Here is a 26,043-nt window from a genome sequence, read left to right on the forward strand (position 1 = left end):
TGTTTTAGTGAAATTTATTCCAAGTTAAGTTTCAATATATCCCTTATAGATCTTTGGGTATAGATCTTTGGGGAGAAATTACTGATATTTCAAATAACAGAAATTCATTTGGGTTCATGTCAGACGAACAAGGTGGTTATCAATCTGATCAAAATAGTTAATTTGAGAGCATTAAGAACTGAATTCTTAGCTGGTGTATTATTCAGTATAGCAGACATTTTTCTTAGTAACAGCTTCTAATTCTTACTCCTTGGGAGAAGCTGTAGCTTTCTTGTATATCTTTTAAAATGTGGATTTCAATATCAATGAGAAAATGTCCAGTTAAACACAGTCAAAAATTTGAATAGGCACTTCACAAAAGAGGATGTCCAAATGATCAATAAATCTTGGGGGGGGGGGGAAAGTGTTCAACTTAATTATTCCTCATGGGGTGCAAATTAAAACCAAAATGACATACCACAACACACACACCAGAATGGCTAAAACTAAAAAGGTTAAGTTAAAAAATTTAAATGACTGACATGCAATTGTTGATAATGGGACTTCAAATTCTTAAAATTTTTGAAAAGTGTTTGGCAGTATCTATAAAGATAAATCTGTAAACATATACCCTGTGACAAAACCAGTTCATTCTTAGGTATATATCCAACAAAAATTATTTTGTAGGTCCACCAAAAGAAATTTCCAAATATAGTCACAGAAGCTTTAATTATAGCCCCACACATGCCAAAGAAACAAAGCAAAAGTACATTAATACTAGAATTGACAATATTGGAACTAGTCAAACTACAATAGTACATAGCAATGAAAGTAATGAACTACTGATACATGGAACAATATGGACGGTTTTGCAGACATAACACTGAGTGAAAACGCTAGATTAAAATTTTACCTGAAGAGTCTTTTCATGTATAGGAAGTTCAGAAATTAGCAAAACTAATCTATAGTGGTAGAGGACACAAAGGTGGTTAGACTAATGGGGGGATGTTATTAAGAATGCATAAAGGGGGCCTTGCTTTTACCTTAAGGAACCATGTTATCTACATATTATAACTTCTATTCCTCTTGTTTGTCTTACAACTTTTCAATTTACTGTTACCCCACCACAATATTATAAACTGGAGAGGAAATAAGCATTGTTGCCTTTTGCCTAAGTTTTTAAAAAATATTCTGGTTTACAATTTCTCATTTAAAAGTGCTTGATGTTATCCACATGTATCTGTTTATTTCTCATTAGTTTGAAGTCTTAAAAGTTATGATGTATATTATTTCCTTTTTTTCTTTTTTACAAATATCACATCAAAATATTTGCAGTTTATTTTTCTCATGTTACATACTGATGGATTGCTTTGAATTGTTCCCAGTAGTTGGATCAAAAATCCGTGTTACACATCGTATTATCCATTGTGGTAACTAGATTAGAAACAATTTGTACAAAAATTTTCCAAGTGTCATTCTATTTAAACCGCAAATATATTTATGGAAATCTAGAATAAGTAAATAATGCAAAATAAAAGGCAAAAGGTAAGCTTTAAAATTGTGATGTCAGCCTAATAATAGTTCTGTGTTGATATTTACTATCTGATATGACTGCATCGGACCACTCAATACAATTTTTTTCTAAGGGAATTTTTGGAATTTTTTTTTATATCCTAATTTTCATTACTTAGCTTTGTCCTCTGGTGTCTCTTTACTGAGAAGCATATTTGAATGGCTGAGTGCTGGTAAAAAAACAAAAGCCTTAGCTGTGTTCATTAAGGATGAACATAATATGGCATTATGTTAATTAACCAAATACACTAAGACATATGAATACCTAGTTACTTTATTTGCTTACTGTTGACACACTGAGCAAACACATTCTAGTAACTAATGTTATTCTGCCCTCTACTGGTTCAAATTGAAATGTGTTTTGGTATGTCCCAGGAAAATAGCTTTAAGGTAGAATCTTTGTCAAGTGTTCCCCTTAAATAGAAAACAGGCCAAAAATAAATAAAACAATATGGAAAACTTGATATATATGTCATTAAATAATTAGAGCAGAAATATTTTGATCCCGTTATATTTCATATGTGCATTGTTTAGTTCATTACGTCATTCAAAAGCTTTCAAAACTGCAACACTTCAAGGTGATTTTGTGCATTCACAATCAACAGTAGAGTTCAGCAATGACTTCCCACGCCATTTTCTGAATAAAGTTCCTTATCTTCAAACCATAAGAGAGTAACGTTTTTCAAGAGCAGAAAAAAATGGAACATGCAACATATCCAGACATAAATAATGCTGACAAAGTTTTAATATTCTAAGTGGTTTTTATACACTATTTCTTTGTAGACACTAAGATTTTTGCTGCTGCAGCCCAATAGCTTCCACCTAGTTCAGGCAAAACACACACACACACACACACACACACACACACAGAGGCATCCATGTATGAATGATACAGAATGGTTTCTTGACCAACTAACCCAGATTCTACCAGTCCTCACACACATTTCAACCAAGGTTATTTGTTGACCATCTGAACACTCAAGTGGCACTGACGGTGTTCCCATTATCCAGTGCATTCTTTCTGCAGGATGTTCTCCTATACTAAGCATTTTCCCACTTAGGATGAATGTGGCTATAAACATATGTGCTATTTAACGGTGCTCCCTAAATTTCAGCTTGCTTGAACATATTTCCATCTTTCTTTTGTAGCTGTAACCAAAGGAATAAGTTTAAATAAGAAGTAAGATCAAATCAGTATCAATAGACAGCAGATGAGAGTTCCCCAGGTCTATGACTCAAGGAGTGCTGTTATAATACACAGTCTCCTTTCCTAGTTCTTTTCCATAAAAGCATGCCCAGCTCTTTATTAGTCCATGTCCCCAATCCTGTTACCATTAAAGTGGGGGCTTATCGTTCTCAGATTTATTTCAGCCAGTCAACAGCTTTGGAGGTATGGACAAGGAGACTGAGAGAGGGGGATTCTAATTACTATTGAGTGGTCTATATTGACACGTCAAATAGTCATTTTTCATTGGAGAAACATTAAGATGAGCCTCTTGTCTAGACTATGACTTGAGTCACATCACAACTCAGAAAAAAGTTGGGGCTGATGGATGGAAGTTCTTTAAATTCTTTAAATTTTTTCCTGTAAAATATTTTTGGACAGATTTGACAGATTTGTACAGGCACTTTACCAAAAAAGACAAGTGAATGTGAAATAAAGATATGAAAAGATACTCAACATCATTAGTCATTAAGGAAATGCAAATTTAAAGCACAATTAAATACCACTTTCTGTCTATGGGAATGGCTAAAATTCAAAAGATTGTCTATAACTAGTGATGGGGAAAAGTGTGATGTAACTGGAACTCTCTTCCATTGCTGGTGGGGATGTCAAATGGTACAGCTCCTTGGGAAAATGGTTTGGCAGCTCCCTGAAATGTAAATACATATGCCTTCAATATGATTTGGCCATTCCACTCTTAGATATTTACCTAGGAGAAATGAAAACATATGTCCTCATAAAGACTTATACACAAATGTTCAAAGCAGCTTTATTTGTATTACAGAACCCTGGGGATAAAACTGCCCATCAACAAGTGAAATGATAAATTGTCATGGATCCATAAAATGGAATGTGATTCAGCAATAAAAAGAATGAACTATTGAAACATGATATATATGGATGAATCTTAAAACGTTGAAGCTGAATGAAAGAAGAAAAAGAGTACATACTGTATTTTCCCAGTCACATAAAATTCTACGAAATGAAAACTCATATATCCGGACAGAAAAGACTGACTAGGAGTGTGGAAGTAAGGTTAGAGAGGGACAGAAAGTGCATGACGAAACTTGGGGGTGACAGCTATCTTCATTATCTTGATTATTGTGATGATTGGGATAGATGGGAGAGGATGGGGGATGGGTGAGAAAGGTGAAGGGATTAGAAGTGCAAATTGATAATCACAAAATTGTCATGGGGATGTGCAATACAATATGAGGAATATAATCAATGATGTAAAAACTATTTATGGTGTCAGATGGGTACTAGACTTATCGGGAGGATAAATTCTTAAATTATATGAATGCCTTACCACTGCGCTGTACACCTGAAACTAATATGAATATCAAGTATAATTATATTATGTATATATGTGTGTATATTTACGAGATAAAAAGTACAGCATAGAGAGTATAGTCAATGGTATTGTAACAGCTATAAATTGAGTTGTATAAATGGAGTATTGAAGAGCATTTTTGTTGCTTCTATATTGTGACTATTGTGATTTTTTTATAATGCTGCAGTAAACATAGGGGCGCATATATTTTTTAGAATTAGTGTTTTGGATTTCTTTGGGTAAATACCCAGGAATGGAATTGCTGGGTCATAAGGTAGTTCTATTTTTAATTTTGTAAGGAACCTCCATACTGTTTTTCCATAGTGGCTTCACCAATTTGCAATCCCACCAACAGTACACTAAGGATCCCTTTCTCCACATCCTTGCCAACACTTGTTGTTTGTTGATTTGTTGATGAAAGCCATTCTGGTAGGAGTGAGATGGTATCTCGTTGTGGTTTTTATTTGCTTTTCTCTGATGATTAGTGGTGTTGAGCGTCTTTTCATATGTCTATTAGCCATCTGTATGTCCTCTTTGGAGAAATGTCTATTCAGGTCCTCTGCCCATTTTTTAAATTGGATTGTTTGGTTTTTGGTATTGTAAGAGTTTTTTTTAATAAATTTTGGATAGTAACCCTCTTATCAAATGTATTGTTGACAAATATCTTCTCCCATTCAGTTGGAAATCTTTTTGTTGTGTTGACGGTTTCCTTTGCTGTGAAAAAGCTTTTTAGTTTGATGTAGTCCCATTTGTTTATTTTTCCTTTGGTTTCCCTTTCCCAAGGAGATATATCAGTAAAAATATTACTAGGAGTAATGTCTGAGAGTTTACTTCCATATTTTCTTCTAGTAGTTTTATGGTTTTTGGTCTCATATTTAAGTCTTTGATCCATTTTGAGTTTACTCTTCTATACGGCATAAGAAGGTGGTCCAGTTTCTTTTCTTTTCTTTTTTTTTTTTTTTTTTATGTATCTGTCCAGTTTTCCCAGCACCATTTATTGAATAAACTATCTTTACCCCAAGGTAAATTGTTGCTTCCTTTGTCGTAGATTAAATGACCAAATAGGCATGGATTTATTTCTGGGTTCTCATTCTGTTCCATTGATTGATGTGTCTGTTTTTATGCCAATACCGTGCTCTTTTGATTATTATACCCTTGTAGTATAATTTGATATCAGGTAGCGTGATACCTCCAGCTTTGTTCTTCTTTCTCAGGAATTCCATGGCTATTCAGGGTCTTTCATGGTTCCATATAAATTTTAGGATTATTTGTACTTGTTTTGTGAAAAATGATATTGATATTTTGATAGGGATTACATTGAATTTACAGATTGCTTTGGGTAGTATGGACATGTTAACTATATTAATTCTTCCTATCCATGAGCATGGTAAGGTTTCCATTTATTTGTATCTTCTTTAATTTCTCTCTTCAATGTCTTATAATTTTCTGAGTACAGGTCTTTTACTTCCTTGGTTAAATTTATTCCTAAGCATTTTATTTTCCAGATGCAATTGAAAATGGGATTGTTTTCTTAATTTCTTTTTCTGATAGTTTGTTATTGATGTATAAAAATGCAACTGATTTCTGAATATTAATTTTGTATCCTGCTACTTTAATAAATTTATTTATCAGTTCTAATAGTTTTTTGGTGGAATCTTTGGGGTTCTCTATATAGTGTCATGTCACCTGCAAGCAATAACAGTTTTACTTCTTCCTTTCCAATTTGGATGCCTTTTATTTCTTTTTCTTGTCGATTACTGTTGCTAGGACTTCCAGTGGTGGAATAAAAGTGGTGAAAGTGGGCATCCTTTTCTTATTCCTGATCTTGAGGAGAATGCTTTTGATTTCCCCCCATTGAGTATGATATTAGCTGGTGCTTGGCATATATGGCCTTTATTATGTTGAGATATGTTCTCTTTATTCCCACTTTGCTGAGAGTTTTTATGATAAATGGATGCTGGATTTGTCAAACGCTTTTTCTGCATCTATTGATAAGACCATATGGTTTTTATTTTTCATTTTGTTTATGTGGGGTATCACATTAATTGATTTGCAAATATTGAATCAACTTTACATACCAAGAATGAATCCCACTTGATTGTGATCTTTATAATGTATTGCTGAATTAGGTTTGCTAATATTTTGTTGAGGACTTTTGTTCACTATGTTCATTAGTAATTTCAGCCTATAGTTTATTTTTTGTTTTTTTTTTTTTCTTTTTTTTTTTTTTTGTAATGTCTTTGTCTGGCTATGGAATCAGTGTAATGGTGGCCTCATAAAATGAGCTCGGGAGCCTTCCTTCCTCTTGGATTTTTTGGAATAGTTTAGGGAGAATCAGTGTTAATTCTTTTTTGAATGTTTGGTAAAATTCACCTGTGAAGTCATCTCGGACTTTTGTTTGTTGGAAGCTTGTTGATTACTGACTTGAATTCGTTGTTAGTAATCAGTCTGTTTAGATTTTCTATTTCTTTTTTATTCTTCTTTGGAAGATTGTATGCTTCTAGAAATTTATCCATTTCTTCCAGATGGTCCAATTTGTTGGCTTATAGTTGCTCATAGTATTTTCTTAAAATTTTTTGTATTTCTGTGGTGTATGTTGTCACTTCTCTCTTTCATTTCTGATTTTATTTATTTGGGTGCTCTCTTTTTTTCTTGATGAGTCTGGTTAAAGGTTTGTCAACTTTTGTTTATCTTTTAAAAAAACCACTCTTGGTTTCACTGATCTTTTGTATTGTTTATTTCATCTCTATTTTGTTTATTTCTATTCCAATCTTTATTATTTCCTCCCTTGTACTCACTTTGCACTTTGTTTGCTGTTTGTTTTGGGTTTTTTTCAGGTCCCTTAGGTGTAAAGTTAGGTTGTTTATTTGAGATTTTTCTTGTTTCTTTAGATAGGCTTGCATTGCTATGAATTTCCTTCTTAGGACTGCTTTTGCTGTATCCCATAGATTTGGGGTCATCTTGTGTTCATGTGCGTTTGTCTCAAGGTTACACTTGATGTTGTCACACACGTCCCTTAAACTATCTTCATTATTATTTCTTTTTGTTGTTATGATTGGGTATTTTCTGCTATCTTGTCTTGTAAATCACTGATGCATCTAAATCTCTGCTTCATCTAATCTGCTATTGATTCCGTCTAGTGTATTCTTCATTTCAATTATTGTATTCTTTATTTCTGTCTGGTTCTTTTGTATGGTTTCTATTTACTTCTTCATGCTGACTATCTCTTTGTTGAAATTCTCACTAAGTTTCTTAAGCATTCTTTTATAATCAGTGTTTTAAACTCTGTCTCTGTTAGGTTGGTTGCTTCCATTTCTTTTAGTTCTATTTCTGGAGGTTTCTCCTGTTCTTTTATTTGGGACATGTTTCTTTGTTTCCTCATCTTGGCTGCCTCTCTGTGTTTGCGTCTATGTATTAGGTAGACCTCCTATGTCTCTCAGTCTTTGCTGGGTGGCCTTATATAGTATATGTGTCCTGTGTGGTCCAATGGCGCCGTCTCCCTGGTCTCCTGTGGGTGACTTCCAGGAGTGTCCCTTGAGTGTGTAGTGTGTGTTCTTCTGCTGTAGTTGAGCCTTGATTGCTTTTGCATCAGAGAGTGAGATTGACTCCCAAGCTGACTGACTGTGGGGGTTGACTACACCCAAAATGTATGAGCTGCTGTGTGGGGGCTGATCTCTCAGAAAGGGGTTCACCCCTGCAGGATCTTGTACCTGTTGAAACCACACTTTGGGTATGCCACTTGTGGGGCTAACCAGGTAGTGCTCTGGTGTGATCTGAAGTTGGTCTCTGGGTGTGTTGTTTCTGGTGTTTCTTGGGAGGGGCTCCCATGCAGGTCAATTTCAGCCTTGCCTGTGACCAGCCCGGGGCTACATGGTAGGATCCACAAAGATATATGTGGTTGGCTGCTGCCTTTGCTGGACCTGCAGGCATGTGGGGGTGGCCTCTCTGTGAACCCAGGTTGGCTGCCACCAGTTCTGGGCCTGGAGCAGCTTAGTAAAAGGCCTAGGGCCCCCTAGGCCTATTGCCACCCACCAGCCGCCTGTAAGGTTCAGCTGTTGAAAGAGCCTCCTTAGGTACATCAGCAGGCCTATTTGACCTGGGGTTGAGAGTGCCCTGGGCATTGTGGCCCTAGCTGGAAGGGGCTGGAGGAGGGGGGCTCCCAGGGAGTCACAAGGTGTGGCCAGTGGTTTTTACAAGGTTAATGCAGATTCAGTTCTTTCACCTGTTCCTAGCCTGTGCCTATTTCACAAAACGCCCTGAGAACATTGCAGCCAGTCACCACTTACCTCGGGCTCACAGATCCCTGAGTGTCACCTAAGAGAGGCTGCGGCACAAGTTGTGGCTCACTGCCCAAAATTCCCCAGGCAGCCACTGGCCATCCATTTCTATAAAAGGCTTCTGCAGCTTTTCTGGCAGTGCCGGCTCCCAGGCACCAAGAGTACCCCCATTATTCAGCTCTAGCTTTGCAGGGAAGGGTTTAAGGGCATTACCAAAATGGAGCACACGCTCAGATTTTATTAGACCAGTGTGGTCTCAGGTTTGACGTTTTGGAGGAGAGTTCAACATAGGAAAGATGTTGCCCTCCTGTAGGTTACACATGAGGCAGGCTCCACACATAGATAATGGCTCCTATCCCTCCAGCACTCGCGCCAAAGCTACACAACTCAGTCTTTCCCCATATGTCTCTGGTGCCTCTTGAGTACTACTTCTCCACTGGAGACCAGGTGAGTATTTGCAAGTAAGTATATGTGCGGGCCTTTTAATAGGGCCTCTGGGTTTCCAGTCGCCTTCCGTCTCACTGCGATGGGCAGACAGAATCCTCGCTAATTTTCACTGCCAGATGTTGTGGGAACTCCTCTTCCTAGCACAGAACCCCTGGGCTGGGGAGCCCAGTGTGAGGCTGGGATCCATCCCTTTTCCAGGGAGACCTCTGCCACTGAGGTGTCCCTCTGGTGTGCAACCACTATCTATGGGTATGGAGTCAGCCCATTTCGAATCTCCGCCCCTCCTACCAGTCTTAATGTGGCCTCTTCTTTATATCCTTAGTTACAGTGGTTCTGTTCAGTAGACTTCAGATTATTCTTGAAGTTGATTGTTCTATAATTTATTTGTAATTTTGGTGTGATCCTGGGATACATTAGGAATAGTATTTACCTGATCCACCATCTTGGACCCTCTTCCATTTCATATTTTTGAGCTGCTGCTGGTTCTCACAAATTTTTCATAGTTCTCGATGCTTTCTTTTTTCCTTTTTTTTAAAGATTTTTTAAAAAATTAGTTTATTGGGGAATATTGGGTTTCTCCAGGACCCATCAGCTCCAAGTAGTTGTCCTTCAATCTAGTTGTGGAGGGCGCAGCTCAGCTCCAAGTCCAGTCCACGTTTTCAATCTTTAGCTGCAGGGGGCGCAGCCCACCATCCCATGAGGGAATTGAACCGGCAACCCTGTTGTTCAGAGCTTGCGCTCTAACCAACTGAGCCATCCAGCCACCCCTCGATGCTTGCTTTATAGAGACTGGTGCTGTCTCCTAGTAGAATCAGAACTTAAAAGCACGTAAACACCTGCACAATAAGCTCCTGGATTCTCTACCAGCTTGTGTGGTATACACATGGGGGCAGTGTTGGTGCTGCAGCTACCTCTATTTACTGCACTTCTGTGCCTGGCTGAACAGGGGTGCCTTGACCTGAGCAGAGGGCATAGCAGGTGGGGAGGGTCCAGGTATGGCCATGTACAAACTGCTCATGTTTGGGCTGCTCCTGCAGCCCCCAAAAATCAGCTGCCTCTCAGTGAAACTACACTGAGATCCCCTGCATAAGCTCATGGTCACCATAGCCATGACCCTATCTCCTCATTCTCTTCCCCAGGTGACCACATGTGTGGCAGGCAGCTACAGTCCAGAGCCTGGGCAGGTCCTGAGCATGGCGGGCCAGCAGCTCAGAGCAGCGGCAGCTCATTCACCCCCAGCTCTACTTTGCCAGTCCCACTTTTCCATTCTCCAATACAACACGTTAATAACTTCTAGATATTAAATAGGGCATGACTATAGAGATTTTCAGGTCGAGGTGAAAGAAGAGAACTGCCTAGAAGTTATCACATTAAATATAACAATATAACAAAATGAACAAAAGGTAAAATTATGCATATATGTGCATACCAGCTGGCCGAATGGGTAAGTCAATGCTAAATCCTATATTGTGAGGTATGGATGACACCTTAAGTCTCCGATTATAGCTTTCTGTCAACATTTTTAAATTTTGAATTTATACAGTCACTAAACTCCCTTTTGCTCCATGGTTGTTGGGGTGTTTATTATTATTATTTCATTTTATTTATTTATTTACTTACTTACTTATTTATTTATTTTGGCAATGTAATTTTTCCTGCATGTTATTTAAATATTGTTCTTACCTTCAGTTTTGGAAGAAAAATTCTCCGATCCAGTTTCATTCATTTTTATTAGCTGTCTCATTCTTTGTTATAAATAACCACTTGGGGTTCCACAAGTGTTTATGACTTTAGTGAAGTTAGTGCTCTCAACCTTATAGAATAATTCTAAAGTTAAGCAGGAAATAATGCAAGCAATAATACTAAAAATAGAAAGGAATTCTTAATCTTAGCTACCTCAACTATAAATGTTTTAAAATATCAGTAGTAAAACAAGTATAAAAATGAATACAGTTTAGTAATCATATTAATCATATTAATCATATTAATCATATTAATAAAGCAAACAATCTAAGAAATAGTTATATTATCAGAATTAGTTAGATTTAGAGTGAAGATGTATCTGTTGCTAATAAGGAAAGAATTAACAATCAGTATAACATTCTAGGAAATTTGACACTCTAACAGGAAGCAATTTAGATTATCATCTCACACCATAGATTTTTAAAACTGCCAATGGAATAGCAAATTTAATGTAAAAATGGATTAATAAGAAAGGGGTCTCAATATGTATAAAATCAGAAGAGGAATATGACTAGGAAGAGGCCTGGTCCTACATCCTAAGGAGCGCTTGGAGAAACGCACAAGGAACTGTCCAGCTCTTTGTAGGCAGGTGAAATTAAAAGCAAGTGTCCATCAAAAGAATATGGCTATAATTTATAGAAAAGTATTTATGTTGATCATTAGAAGTTATAAAATTATAAATAATGTAAACGGCCAACAACAAAAAAAACTGGAATAAATGATGGGTTACCACTGAAATTCGCTACAAAGGGATATTAATTAAAACAATGATAAATTACCTTTTAACCAAATAAGCAATGTATTAAATACCTAAGAAGGCAATAGTTTTAAGTCAAATAAGTCAGCCATTGAAAATGTTCAGATGTTTTGTGCCAATTCATCTATTCTTTGCAAATTACTCTCAGAAAACATGAACGAAAATGTGCACGGGCATGTTAACCCACATTCTCCTCCAGGTACCATCTACTGCACTGCTCCACTTCGCAAACAAGCTTAGGAAGCTAATTTTCTATACACAGTATCTCTAATTCTCTTTCTTGTGTTTCTTTGTCAACCTACTCCCTCCTGGTTTCCGTCCCATTAATTCTACTAAAGCAGATCATCCTGAGGTCACCAATGGTGTCTGTTTTCAGGCCCACTGGGATAGTTCTTCCACACCTGCCCTACAAGTACCACTCAGTCTTGTAAACACACTCCTTCCCTTCAGTAACGTGTCACCCCACTCTTCCCTATTTATCCTTCTAGCTTCACTGCCCCTCTACCTCACTGTCCTTTGCAGACTCTCTTCTGCCCAACCCTGAAATGCTTAGGGTCTGCAAGACTAGGTTTAGGTCATCGTCTCATTGTCCACTCGATAGGTGACCGCATGCATTCTGATGCCCTCATGAGCAGATATGCAGTAAGGAATTCCAAATTAATACGTCCCCGTAGCATTTCTAGACCCATATTCCCAACTGCCAATAAGACTTCTGCATGTAAATTATTTATTATTTTATAATAAATTCAAGTAATTTCCTTTGATAATAATTTAATAAATAAATTGCAAACTTAATAACACAGAAAGGTAAAAATAGCTTTTAAATTTTAATACAATGTAAACATGAACATGTAATCACATATCATTTTCAAATATAAAAATGAGAGATACTAGAACTGCAATAAACAAATAAACAAATAAAGAGCTTCGGGACAGTGTCTGTGCGAGATGCTGACAGATTCAGAGACAAGGGAACACGGAAACCATGGGTTGTGACAGGACAGCGTTGGGGACGTCATCAGAGGGAGTCAGGGCGCGGCCACCCTGGGGGCCCGAGCCCGGGACGAATGTGCACCCGGGACAGGCTTTGTGACTTTCATGGTGACTTTTCAACGTTACAGTGTTACAAGGTAGTGGTGTAAAGTATTGAAAAGATGAAAAGTTGGAACATTAAGTCCGCATTTTATCAAAATATTGAAATATTGTAACATTAAGTAAAAATATCAAAGGTAAAATGTTGAAAATATTTTTCACATCTCAACTTAAAACAGCATTTAATTAAACTTTTTAAAAGATTAAAATCCTTTAATATTGAAAAGAAATGCCAAACGTAACATTTACAAAATGTTTTTTAACATTAGGACTATTAAGACAGTATTTTACTTAACTTTATTGAAACTGTATTTTATGTACACCGAAACAAGAATTGAAGATAATTTTACTTTCTTGGCTGTAGGGGAAGTGAACTCATTACTATTTTCAAGATTACTTCTTTACTTGTTTTCGTGTTTGACAATTTCTGGTGACTCCGTGACAATTTTAAATAATTTTTATTGAATTTGACATTACTGAAACGGCTTTCGTAGGACTCCACCTTGACAATGCTGTTAAAAAGGAAAGTTAGAGTTCTGTAAAAGCAGTGGAGGACAGTTTGATTTTCTTTCGACACAATGAAGAGAACTATATGAATTAACGTTTGGTATTCAGAATTTTAGCAACTGCTTGGAACTTGCCAAAATTTTACTTGTATGGGGCCCCCTTCCTCTGTAAGACTCTCAGGGCCTCGCAATACAAGGTCATTTCTTGTGTTTTAAATTTTTATATTTTGTTCATCATGGACGTTTCGGCATTAATTTTCATTTTTTAGCATTGAATGAAAATAATATTTATCTTCATTACTTAGATTTGGTGCCTTCTCAACTTCCGTGTCCGGGGAACGTAATCACTTTACCCCAGTATTAATCCAAGAGATGGCTTTTGAATTAGAGTGTTGTGATCTTCAGTGGCTGAAAATCTCAGAATGTCTCATTTCCCATCATCCTCTCCACCCCTCCCCCTTTTAATTCTTTTACCGTTTTCCTGGTCTTTACCACTTTTTAATTTGATCTGTGCCTTAACATAATATCACCAGAGGTATTCTGAATCTGCGGGTGAGGGAAGGGATTATTTAGCTCATTTATAGGATTCATAGAGCAGCCATTTGTTTTTTTGTTTGCCTTTGACAACTTTCCTTCATTCTGGTTTTCTGCAGAGAGTTTCAAGTGTGCTGTAAGATTTCCCTCAATTAACCTGCCAGGCACCATCTAAGGGTGGAAACTAGGGCCTGTTCCTTCAAAGTCCTACATACAAGACCCTCTCCTAGAGTTTCCCTTGGGAAACCTCACCACGCACACGCCCGAGAGTGTTAAAAGAGCTGCAATGAAAACTTCTCTTGGCTTGGCTGAACATGGACTATACGATTACCATATGTTACCTTAATACTAAAGGCAGCCATCACTCCCTATGTTCAGATTCTCAACCTGTCATTTGCGAGTTTTTGGTTAACCTTTACAATTTCCTATGTGACCACTAGTAAAGTTGTTTCGGTGTTTTAAGAGTGGAAATGAAAATCTGAAGTCACACAATAGAAAGTACCCATGACCTTGAATCACTGCAGAACAACCAACCAGAGAGACTTCTGTTGAGGAAAGATTGCATTGTGTTCTTATACAAAGGAAAGGTAAATTTTTATAATGATCAATTTCTGAATGGTTTTCTGTTCATCACGTAGAACAGCTACCATTAACTTAACTGACAAATGTGTTTAACAAAGCACTATCCTGATTAACCTTCCTCCCCCCAAAAATGGACTCTACACTTTGGACAGCAAATGCTGTCCTGACCCCCGAAATCCCCCCAAAAACACCCTTAAAAGATTATCAAAATTATATTATAAAATTATTTATTTGAAAAGGTAGTTCTTTTCCCTAAGTATAATTTTGTAGAATCATGATTTAAATTGATTTTCTTAAATAAGCCCCTGATTTTGGTTTCAGGAATTTCTCAGCTGGTGCCGAAAAGTGAGTTGTGAGTGTTTGGAGGCTTAGCAAACAGTGTCATCTAACAGAGAGTCACGAATATAACTTTCTTCTTTGTTTGCGGACTTTGCTTGAGGGTTGTTACATGAGAAAAAGGCGCACTTGAATTTCACTTCTGACAACCTCCCAAGCACAGGAGCTGTATTTCTTTTTCTTCAGATACTTAAGGATCCCGAAGAAGTACCTCCGGATAAGAATTCCCAAATAGTCGGGACAAAGCAGAGTTTCTTCTTTCGTCTGCCCCAGCTCTTCCACACTGTGATGAAGGCCAGAGAGCAGTTTGTCGAGGAGCGTGTGGTCCCAAGCTGCAGGGCTCTTGTCTGTGCTGAACAGGTTGAAGATCTGCTGGAGCATCAGGAGACACAAACAGGTGCGTTGTGTCTTCTGCATTCGGGTGATGTTCCCTCTTTCCCAAGGAAATCGGAAGTCGGTTCTGTCGTTCAGGCACAAGTGAGGGGGGATGCTTTTCAGCTGTCCCATAAGACTGAAGATTTCCCGTTTTACTAGACTGTGGATCCAAGGCAGGTCCCCGCCAAGAGAACAAGCCGGGATGGAGCCCAGCATCACTCCTGCCACTAGCCACCAAGAGATACGGGCCATCGCGAATTGGACGATTCGCTAGACGTCCTGCAGGGGGAGCGCGGGCACCGCTCCACAGCGCAAAGGGTCCTCCGTGGGTTCTCTGAAAAGCGTGCTTCTCGAGCTGGCCGCAAGAGGGCGCGCGAACGCAGACTCGGCAGCCTTTCTGTCGGTCGGGTCGCGCAGAGAAAAGTCCACGGCCACATTGAGGAAGTAACTCCGTGCTGCTTTAATAGTGCAGGAAAGAAAAGTCCCTTTCGGCGGCCCGGAGGGCTGAAGACGGAGCTTTGCCGTGGCCTCGCCGGGGACATGTTTCTTAGGGACCGAGCACAGAAGCTCGCATTTGCTGCGCTTTCCCCCAGTTTTGTGCTTTCCTTTCGCACAGAAACTCTAGCGAGGCCACTTTTACAAAGAATCCGTTTACTGAGGGATTCGAGGCTCGGAATCCGCACACGTTGAGTCGTTTTTACAGCTTCGGGACAGTGTCTGTGCGAGATGCTGACAGATTCAGAGACGGAGGAACACGGAAACCAAGGGATGTAACAGGACAGCGTTGGGGACGCCATCGGAGTGAGTGGGGACGCGGCCACCCTGGGGGCCCGAGCCCGGGAAGGGTGTGCGCCCGGGACAGGCTTTGTGACTTTCATGGTGACTTTTCAACGTTACAGCGTTACAAGGTGGTGGGGTAAAGTATTGAAAAGATGAAAAGTTGGAACATTAAATCCGCATTTTATCAAAATATTGAAATATTGTAACATTAAGTAAAAATATCAAAGGTAAAATGTTGAAAATATGTTTCACATCTCAACTTAAAACAGCATTTAATTAAACTTTTTAAAAGATTAAAATCCTTTAATATTGAAAAGAAATGCCAAACGTAACATTTACAAAATGTTTTTTAACATTAGGACTATTAAGACAGTATTTTACTTAACTTTATTGAAACTGTATTTTATGTACACCGAAACAAGAATTGAAGATAATTTTACTTTCTTGGCTGTAGGGGAAGTGAACTCATTACTATTTTCAAGATTACTTCTTTACTTGTTTTCGTGTTTGACAATTTCTGGTGACTCCGTGACAATTTTCAATAATTTTTATTGAATTTGACATTACTGAAACAGCTTTCATAGGACTCCACCTTGACAATGCTGTTAAAAAGGAAAGTTAGAGTTGTGTAAAAGCAGTGGAGGACAGTTAGATTTTCTTTCGACACAATGAAGAGAACTATATGAATTAACGTTTGGTATTCAGAATTTTAGCAACTGCATGGAACTTGCCAAAATTTTACTTGTATGGGGCCCCCTTCCTCTGTAAGACTCTCAGGGCCTCGCAATACAAGGTCATTTCTTGTCTTTTAAATTTTGATATTTTGTTCATCATGGACGTTTCAGCATTAATTTTCATTTTTTAGCTTTGAATGAAAATAGTATTTATCTTCATTACTTAGATTTGGTGCCTTCTCAACTTCCGTGTCCGGGGAACATAATCACTTTACCCCAGTATTAATCCAACAGATGGCTTTTGAATTAGAGTGTTGTGATCTTCAGTGGCTGAAAATCTCAGAATGTCTTATTTCCCATCATCCTCTCCACCCCTCCCCCTTTTAATTCTTTTACCGTTTTCCTGGTCTTTACCACTTTTTAATTTGATCTGTGCCTTAACATAATATCACCAGAGGTATTCTGAATCTGCGGGTGAGGGAAGGGATTATTTAGCTCATTTATAGGATTCATAGAGCAGCCATTTGTTTTTTTGTTTGCCTTTGACAACTTTCCTCCATTCTGGTTTTCTGCAGAGAGTTTCAAGTGTGCTGTAAGATTTCCCTCAATTAACGTGCCAGGCACCGATCTAAGGGTGGAAACTAGGGCCTGTTTCTTCAAAGTCCTACATACAAGCCCCTCTCCTAGAGTTTCCACTGGGGAACCTCACCACGCACACACCCGACAGTGTTAAAAGAGCTGCAATGAAAGTTTCTCTTGGCTTGGCTGAACATGGACTATACGATTACCATATGTTACCTTAATACTAAAGGCAGCCATCACTCGCTATGTTCAGATTCTCAGCCTGTCCTTTGCAAATTTTTTGTTTAACCTTTACAATTTCCTATGTGACCACTAGTAAAGTTCTTTCGGTGTTTTAAGAGCGGAAATGAAAATCTGATATCATTTCAATTCAGGAGCCACAGATTTTTGAAGCAAGTGAAGCTTTCAGCTGACTTCCAGTCCCTCCTCTTCATCAGTTCCCTTTGCTCTGAACTGCACTGAGCATGCTCGCACTTCATTAATCCTAATGGAGCCTTTAGTGTCTGTCCTCCCTGCTCCCTGGAGACCAGTCAGCATCCCTGTCTTACTTTCCCTGAATCCACATTGCCAAGCACTTTGTCTCCTCTGTGCAGGCAACACCTCTTGGGTGACAGAATGAAGAGCACTGCATGAATTAACCCTTAGTGTTAACCCTTGATCTGTCCTGATAGCACAAAACTACCTTGGGGGAGGGAATCATGGTATCCATCAAGTCCACGCAATTTCTCATAATATAGATGTCTTGCGTGATCTTAATTGTCAAAAAAAGTGTATATAAACCTTGTGCTACTTTCTCATTGTAACGGGGAAAGATATTTTTGATCAAAACAAAACTTACTTAAACGCTTTCATCACTCCCACGGTGTCCCAGAGAATATTCATACTTGGCTTTATGTCAGGCTGAAATCATATAACCTCATTCAATCAAGGACGTGGGGTTAGGCAGATACAGGGTTTACCAATCCACTAGGCTTCACAATATTTTAGAATCTTGTGATGATGAATTTTCTGTGTCATTTTGATCGAACTACGGGGTGTCCAGATATTTGGTGAAACGATCTAAGTGTATGTGAGGATGGTTTGACATGAGATTAACATTTCAGTAGATGGACTGAGGGAAGCGGAATGATCACCCTTCCTGACCTCAGTGGCCCTCATCTAACCATCTGAAGGCCTGAATAGACCAAAAGGCTGACCCTCGCATGTCAAAACCACAAAATATAATTTAGCTGCAATGGAACTGGACTCTAAGGCTTATAGCAAAGGGAATGATGAAGGGCCAGTAGAAGGAAACAAGGAAAGAAAGAGCCGATTACTCTGGCGGGGACTTAAAGGAGAGTGATTCTAGTCCGGAGTCCAGCCGTCAGCTGTGCAAAACCAGCCTCATGATTCCTCTGTCATTTTGTCCCCCAGATGTAATCATTTTGGGCACAAGGAGGAGAAATCATGCCAACAAACTCACTGGAGACTCATTTGAAATAACACCACCAAACTTCTCATTCCCTAATTCGATCTGGCAGAATAACGGATATTAGTCCGTTTCAATATGCATTTCACATGATTAGCGGATCCACTCATAAACGTGGGTCATCTCAATATCATTAATACTCAAGACGATGATATAGCTGACATGGTATCTGACTATTAAAATCAGATGACATTATTGAGCACCTGCTATGGACGAGGGTCTGTCCTAAGCACTTGCGAATCATGGCTCTGAATACTCCTTTGAATGCACATGTATTTATAAAACAGGTGTTTCTCAAGCACCTTCACGTGTCCGTATTGTTCTAGTCACTCTAGTGCATATCAGTTAACAGAATGGGCGGATACAGGTCTTTTTATTAACCCCAGTTTATGAAGAAGGAAACAGAGCCACAGGGAGATGAAAGAACTTTCCCCAATCATAGCAACAGTTTGGAATTTAGGCCTTCTGACTCCAGTCCAAGCTCTAAGCAACCGTCTAGGGATTTCACTGTTCCTAAGAACCAAAGAGGCTGCTGAGGATCTGAACATCCTTTCTCCAGGACAGTGTCTGTGGTGGCGACTTTCACGGAGCAACTTGGCTAGGTCCACAGACAGCCACCCTGCAAGTGGCCTAAAAGTGTAGCTGGAGGGAGACAACCATAAGGGGAACCGCCCACCAGGATCACAGTTTACACCAGCAGACCACCAGCGTCGACAAACAACACGTCTGTAACTTCTTGTAACTAACACACTTGACATCTTCTGTTTAACCTGAAATGTAAGAGCCCTGTGCACCAAAGTGTGCCCAGTTCTTACATTCCAAGTTCTCCAGCTGCTGCTGGCTCTTACACTTCACGGATCTTGATGCTTGCTTTGGTTTACTGAGCCAATGAGCTCATGTGACTGGTACAGTCTCCTTTTAGTGGAATCGGAACTTAAAACCAGCTAAACGTCTGGAATGTGCTCCTGGATTCCGTACCAGCTCGTGTGGTGTAGACGTGTGGGCCGTGTCTGTGCTGCAGCTACCTTTACTGTTTCTGTGCCTGGTTGGGCGCACACACACACACGCACAGACACACACACACACACACACACACACACACTCACACACGTGCTGTCTTGCCCTAGATGGGAAGGGAGGATCAGGCATGGATACATTCACACTAGGCTGCCTCTAGCTGGCACTGCTCAGGGATTCTCCACAGACATCCACAGCCCCCACAGTTGTGACCTGGGTCTCCCTGGTCCCCTGCCCCAGCCACACGTATCTGGGGCAGCTGAAGTCCAGGGTCAAGGCAGGACCTGTGAGGGCTGGGCAGCTAGCTCAGGGCAGCGCGGCTCGGCTCTCATCCCCGCCTCGGCCACAGCCAGCTCTGCCTCTCGGGTCTCCAACACTTTCCACCATATGTAAACTTCTAATACATTATCATAAAAGTATGTTAGTAACTCCCAGAGAATGAACACGATATGGCTACTCTGGAGGTTTTTAGGAGAAATGACAGTACAGGAATTGCTAGGAGAGCTTTCCACACTGAACATAATAATTGAACAAAGTGAATGAAAGTAAATAAAATTATGCACCTATGTATGTATGTGTAGATGTTTATGTATACACATCTAAGTCTGCATATACATAGTCATGGATATGATATATGTACCATATGAGTATCTTCTTCAAAACCCCATTTAGAAAGGATCATAATATTTGAAAGATGTTTAGGAATCAAAGACAGACACAGAAGAAGTGCAGAATTGGTAAGACTTTCTCCTACTTCTAAACTCGTCCAGGCAGAAGAAGTAGTAGAGAAGAGGAAGATAAAGGACAAAAATGTATTAACATATTACGACGATCTTCTCCACCCACAATTTATAGAGAGCAAACTAAAGCATTGGCGAGGTCAACTGAGGCAAAGATTCAAGAAATCCTCCCAAACTGATATCTCTCTTCGCTACGTGAACAATTCACATGCACACACACTCACACACTCACACACACACACACACACACACACACAAAATCCCTGGGGAACTATGTCGAGTACAACACTGTGTAGGTTGTAGAAACACCTCCGGAATTCTACCAGTATTCTTACACTTCAATGAAAAAGCCTCTGCTTGTCAGGCGGCAACACTAGAATTCTCTATCAGTTCAGAAAATATATCTGAACTCTGACTACTTGGAAGAGCTGCCAATATCATCATTCCATGTGATAATGATTATCTTTTCCAATCAGTCAGACAGAACCACATATTTGGAATGAATTGATGAAGCTGGAAATTTACTGTTCACACTGATATTTAAAACCATCAACTAGAACACCTCCTGTTAATTAAAACACCAAAGCAGTTGCACGCCCACTTTGCACAGCTCTAGCCCACAGTGTGGATAAGGATAGTTAGTAGCAGGCTGGAGCAGGAAATGCAGTTTTATCCCTTCTCTCTTTAGAGCGGCCCGTTGTGCAAAGAAGCCTTGCCCTGCCTGAAGCTGCACACTTGTTCTTTTTGTAATGATATAAGCTACAAAAGTGTTGTATTCAAGTATGAGGTCAATTCTTGACCCACACAGCCTGCTGTTCATTTCGGAAGTGGATCTTCAGGATGGAGTAAGATTGGGGATTGGAAGAGAAGCCTGCCCTCCTGCATTGGATCTCGCCATGTCCCGGCCTTTCCCAGGTGGCCAGCGGAGGGCGCACTTCCTAGGTGAGGACTTGATTAGCCCACGCAGTGAACTGAGCTCAGTTGATTCCTTTGACTTTCAGCACCAAGTTCATCATTGTAACGATAGCATTCAGTCAGGTCCCCCAAATAGTCATCAGAACGCTCATGGAAACGAAACTGCCTACAACGACTTTGAAAAACAGCTCCTTTTCAATTTTTGTTTTGTGGTTTGCTGCTGTAACGAGAAACCTTGAACCTAAAACCACAAGGGAACCGGAGCACTTGTGAGGGTGGGTAGCAGGGTGGAGGGAGTGAAGCGATTGTATAAGGGACTGACTGCGTTCAGGAAAGCAGGACTGGGAGGAGGGTGGGCGGAAGACACCAGGGGCAGGGATCAGCCAATCATACCGCTCATCTTTCCCACTTGATTCTGGATGACTCCTCTCACGTGTCTCTACCCACCGCTCTTTACTGAGGGAGTGTAAATCCGCTACACTTCTGACGTGGGTACTGAACGTTTTCCATGTGTTCCAGAACTCTTCTCAATTCCACAGAATTCCGGCTTTTGGCAGGCATTTTATGACAAGTGGTAGAACTGTTCCGTAGGACTTAACAATAACTGTTCTCTTAGGACAAAATCTATTTTGAAGTAGATTTACATAAAAAATAAGATTTACGATCTCAGAATTTTAAATACTCACAAGTTTTCTTTGACAAGTAATTAATACAAACAAAATGCAAAATACACATGGAAATGTAAACAAGTTTTATAAATTTTAATACAATGTAAAAATGAACATGTAATGACATATGGTTTTTAAATATTATAAATATGATAGACTCTAGAAGAAGGAATAAATAGAGAAATAAATTAAATAAATAAGTAAACAAACAGACAAACAAGCATAACAGCAGTCACTTCTTCGGGGCTGATGACATTGGAGCTGAATTTTTTAACACGTTCTAGCTCAATACTCTGACAAAATATTTGCTGAATTAAATACAATCAATTCTTGACTGAAGCAGAAAGAAGAGCCCTTTGAAAGGACCAAACACATGTGCATGTATGATGTGGCACAGTCATCCGTGAGAATCATTTCAAGGTGAGCCCAGGTCTCCATCCTTCTGTCTTAACCCTTCTTGCAAGCTTGTTAATGAAGGGAAGAGACTCATGATTTCCCCTCTGACAACCTCCCAGGCACAGTCACTGTATTTCTTCTGTTTCAGGTAGAGACGGATGCCCGAGAAGTACCTCTTCACGTCCGCTGTAGGGTCCTTCCCAGCAGCAGATTCTGCCTGTCGCACCTCCTGCACCACACAGGGTTTCAGGTCTTCCAGCTGCCGATGGAGTCTATGGCGGAGCTTTTCTAGCAGGGTCGTGTTCCAGGCAGCAGAGGACTGCTCTCTGAGGAAGACTCTGGAGGTCTGCCCGAGCATCTCATAAAGGACAGAGATGGCCTGGGTCTTCTGGACCTGGCGGCCATTCACTGCCTGCTGGGGGAATCTGAAGTCTTTTCTGTCATCCAGACACAGGGAAGGGGAGATTCTCCCCATTTCCTTTAAGAGCAGGAGGTTCTCATTGCTGACCACATCATGGTTCAGAGTCAGGTTGCAGCCCAGAGACCCACCGAGGCCATAGCTGAACACAACCAGGGCCGAAAGGAGAGAGAGCATGAGGGCCATGGAGAAATGTGGGTGCTGCTGCTGGCCTGGCTGAGCTGAGCGTCGGATGAACCTTGGCCTCTAGGTCCTCTGATGACATTCTTTCTGAGCATGGCCATTAAATAGGGAACACAATCCTTTTCATTTTCTAAACATTTCACTAGGCTTTCACTTCCGTTATTTTGTTTTCATTTGTGTCTTCTCCATTTGCTCTAAGAAAATATCAGTCTGCACTATTAATTTTGTAACGGAAGTTGAAGTTTCCTGGTAAACTACAAATGAGCCCATAGAAATGGATACTTATCAATCAATTGAGAAACGTCTTGTCCAGAAGTCAGAACTGTGAGTAAGTATGTAAATGCACAAACATATGCACATATCATGTACATTTTTAATGCATAAATATTGCTCCTCTCATTAGAAACAAAATTTGGCCTTGAATCTGGGCAACATTTTTACCTCCTTCCTTTAGTTACAGAGGGAGACAGGCTCTCTCACCCCTGTGCATTTGTGGATTTTGTTAGGTACTTACCACACGGTGTATAGGAGATAAGCTCTGTGGCACCCAGGACTGGGATTTGTTACTCTTTTATTCACAGCCGAGGCTGATGATCATTAGTGAGTAAGTTCCTGGGATGTTTCTCTTCCTGCTAGAACACATTCATGCAGGTCCATGTGGTTACGCTTCACTAGGGCCACAAGGTCACGACTAACAGAGACATTGCCCTGCTTTCCACCATTGTGTGACGGGTCTATAGGGCTCCTCAGGTCGTGCCAATACTTGCAGCAGGAATCCTGGTTCTTTCTGGTGCATGTAGGTTGGCGATTCTAACACCAAGATAATTTTATTTTCCCAGGAGCACCTCATTCACAAGGGAGGTATCACCTCTAGAAATCCTCTCCCTCTGAAGTGACACAGTCCCCACTCCAAACTCTCCCCACTCACTCCCTGAGTGCAGGCTGACCACATCCTGAGGAGTTTAGGATTCCCCTGCTGTGAAGAGATTGTCTTTGTTGGCAAAATAAGGAATTTTCTAGGTTCCGGGCCCTTCCCACTGGATGCGCTGAGGACCCTCCTTCTCACTGGTGACCTCCTGACCCATGTGCCCAGGTATCAAGAGTGAAACCAGTCCTCAGTGCTGATACCAAAGTTTATTTTTTCTAAATAAGTGGAGGAACTAGTTATCAAATTGTAATCATTTCACCTTTAGTAGGCAAAGAATTTTTATTTTTCCAGTATGGCTTTTATTGTCTGATTCTTTTATTTCCATTATTGGACACTCGTTATGCTCAAAATTGGTGAGCTGGTCACAGGAGATCGAATGATGACGTCTCTCAGCAGAAGCTTACGGGACAGAAATTAGTGAACTTCAGCTGTTCATTCAGTCCGCATGTTTCTATTGGGCCTCTTTGTTCATACTGCTCTGTCTCATGTAAAGAGGGCATGAGCCTGGGCTATTATGCCAGGGAGACATAGCCTTCTTTCCTTTACTTATGCGTGCTATTTCACTTTAAATTTTAAAAAACAACAGTAACAAGAATCTAAATATCTTATTTTTCTGCACAGCAGTATACTGGGCATTGTCTGTCTCGCTCCTGTGGCATAATTTCTGTTTCATACTGCAGTTAATACAAACAAGGGAAAGTAAAACAAGGGCATAGGGGCTTCACTGTGATTCTCTATAATTTTCCCGACTTCAGATTTTTTCTTTCTCATTTCAACGTTCCTAGAAAGCAAAACTTGACAGTTGTGTGTGGACAAAAATAAGACAAAAGTAATTCAGAATGTCCCGAAAGTGCAAGAAGGGAAGTGACTCTTTGGGTGACAAAATGGCAAAGTGCAAGTTACCAAATTCAGGGTAGCCAAGTTGGGACCTGACCTATTGCAGTGGAAGCAGGGAAGCCAGTGTTGAATGACACAGAATCAGGACAGGGCTGCTTCTGCCAGAGGCTCACAGAACGGTACCTCCCGGGACAATGACCAGCCATCGCGTTACAAGACCAGCCACTTCATTTTTCTTCCATTGAATTCACGTGTGATGAGCTCTGAGGAGAGAAAGGAGGAATCACACCAACCCACTCTCAAGAGCCTGCCCCCCTGAACCCCAGTTGCCAGAACACTAACCCTCTCGGGCAGGATTGTGGATATGAGCCCTAGCCTGAGCACTCTACCCACTAAAGAAATCCACGCAGGCAATTAAATGTTTGCCTTGAGAAATCTAGAATTAACGGAGGGAATTAAGAAGAAGTTCAGCTCTTCATCTGGATAAGAATGATGATGGCTTTTTAAATAATAACACCGAAAGTTATCTCAGGCCAACTATGGACAAGCCACTATTCTAAGACCTTTGAGATTATTAGTTCAATAATCTCAATAACCCTGTTTGGATGGCACTCATCTATGAATCTGTTTGGAGAGAAATATAAATCTGGAGGGATACATTTTTCTGAAGGTACCGAAGATTCAAGGTCAAAACCTAAAGGAGACTTGAAATAATGACTTGTCTAGAAGGACCTGTTAAAGTGAAAGACTGAAATAGGCATGAAATGTATGAACCATAGAGAGGGATAGCCATGAAATCACACGAGCAGGGAAGGTGAAGTGATGAAGTATTTCCAGCTCCACTTCAAATGCCAAAGTATTGCTGTCTGTTGTTTTGTATGTCAACAGGGTTGTGGTTTGTATAAGTATCTGAGTTGTCTGACTTCTAAGGAAAAGTAAACAAAAATCCTTTTAAATAGTTATAAGGGAGTAGGTTTTACTGTCAACTGAAACAGAAGTTTGCACCTGGCACTGGAGGAACGCGCGTCCCTTCCTATGCTCAGCACGCTGCTGTGCTATCAGAGCAAAGGGTGCTGGGGACACTGCTATTGGCCATGTCTCCGTGGGAGGACTCCGTGCTCTTCTCCCCTCTGATCTGGAATGACCTGGAGAAACAGCTGACTCAGTGCTGTCCATTCCATTCGACTGTTCCTCCTCCTGAGGACCTGCCTGCTGCAGTCCACGCTTTAAACGTCTCTGTTCTCCTTCCACGAGCTGGAGCTGCCGCTGACTTTCAACTCCTTCACGTTTCCACATTTGCACGGTGGTTTTGGGAGCAAATGTGAGTCCCGCGGCCGGCGCAGCGTCCTCGTGATGGAATCAGAGGTGGAACTGCCTACCAGATGCCCGAATGCTTGCCTGGATTCTTTCCCAAGTCTTGGGAGTAGACGGGTGGGCAGAGCTCGGTGTCTGTACTGCGTTTCTGTGCGCGACTGGACTGACGTCAGGGGGACCTGGACCGCTGCACGCGGGACTGAGCTGGCAGGGACGGTGGAGGCGGGGCCGTGTTCACAATCTTGCTTGGGAGGCTGGAACACCTCCAGGGCTTCCAGCTGGGGCTGCACGGTGATCCCTCACACCCCATCCTTGGCACTGGGCGTCCCTTCTCTTGCCTGGGGGTGTAAAGACCCGCTCAGCTT

General features: G+C 40.5%; 2 protein-coding genes across 2 annotated transcripts; both read right to left on the reverse strand.

Moving 5' to 3' along the window:
* Positions 1-14,491: 14,491 nt before the first annotated feature.
* On the reverse strand, positions 14,492-15,010 carry LOC117032093 (interferon omega-1-like). The gene has a single exon (XM_033123267.1). It carries the CDS (start codon positions 15,008-15,010, stop codon positions 14,492-14,494), a length of 519 nt encoding a protein of 172 aa, XP_032979158.1.
* A 7,007-nt stretch (positions 15,011-22,017) lies between these two features.
* On the reverse strand, positions 22,018-24,488 carry LOC117032087 (interferon omega-2-like). Its single transcript, XM_033123260.1, has one exon. The coding sequence runs from the start codon at positions 22,600-22,602 to the stop codon at positions 22,018-22,020; it is 585 nt and encodes a 194-aa protein (XP_032979151.1). The 5' UTR covers positions 22,603-24,488.
* Between the last annotated feature and the right edge of the window lie 1,555 nt (positions 24,489-26,043).

The sequence above is a fragment of the Rhinolophus ferrumequinum genome, chromosome 12 (assembly GCF_004115265.2).
Source record: "Rhinolophus ferrumequinum isolate MPI-CBG mRhiFer1 chromosome 12, mRhiFer1_v1.p, whole genome shotgun sequence".
Taxonomy (NCBI): Eukaryota; Metazoa; Chordata; class Mammalia; order Chiroptera; family Rhinolophidae; genus Rhinolophus; species Rhinolophus ferrumequinum.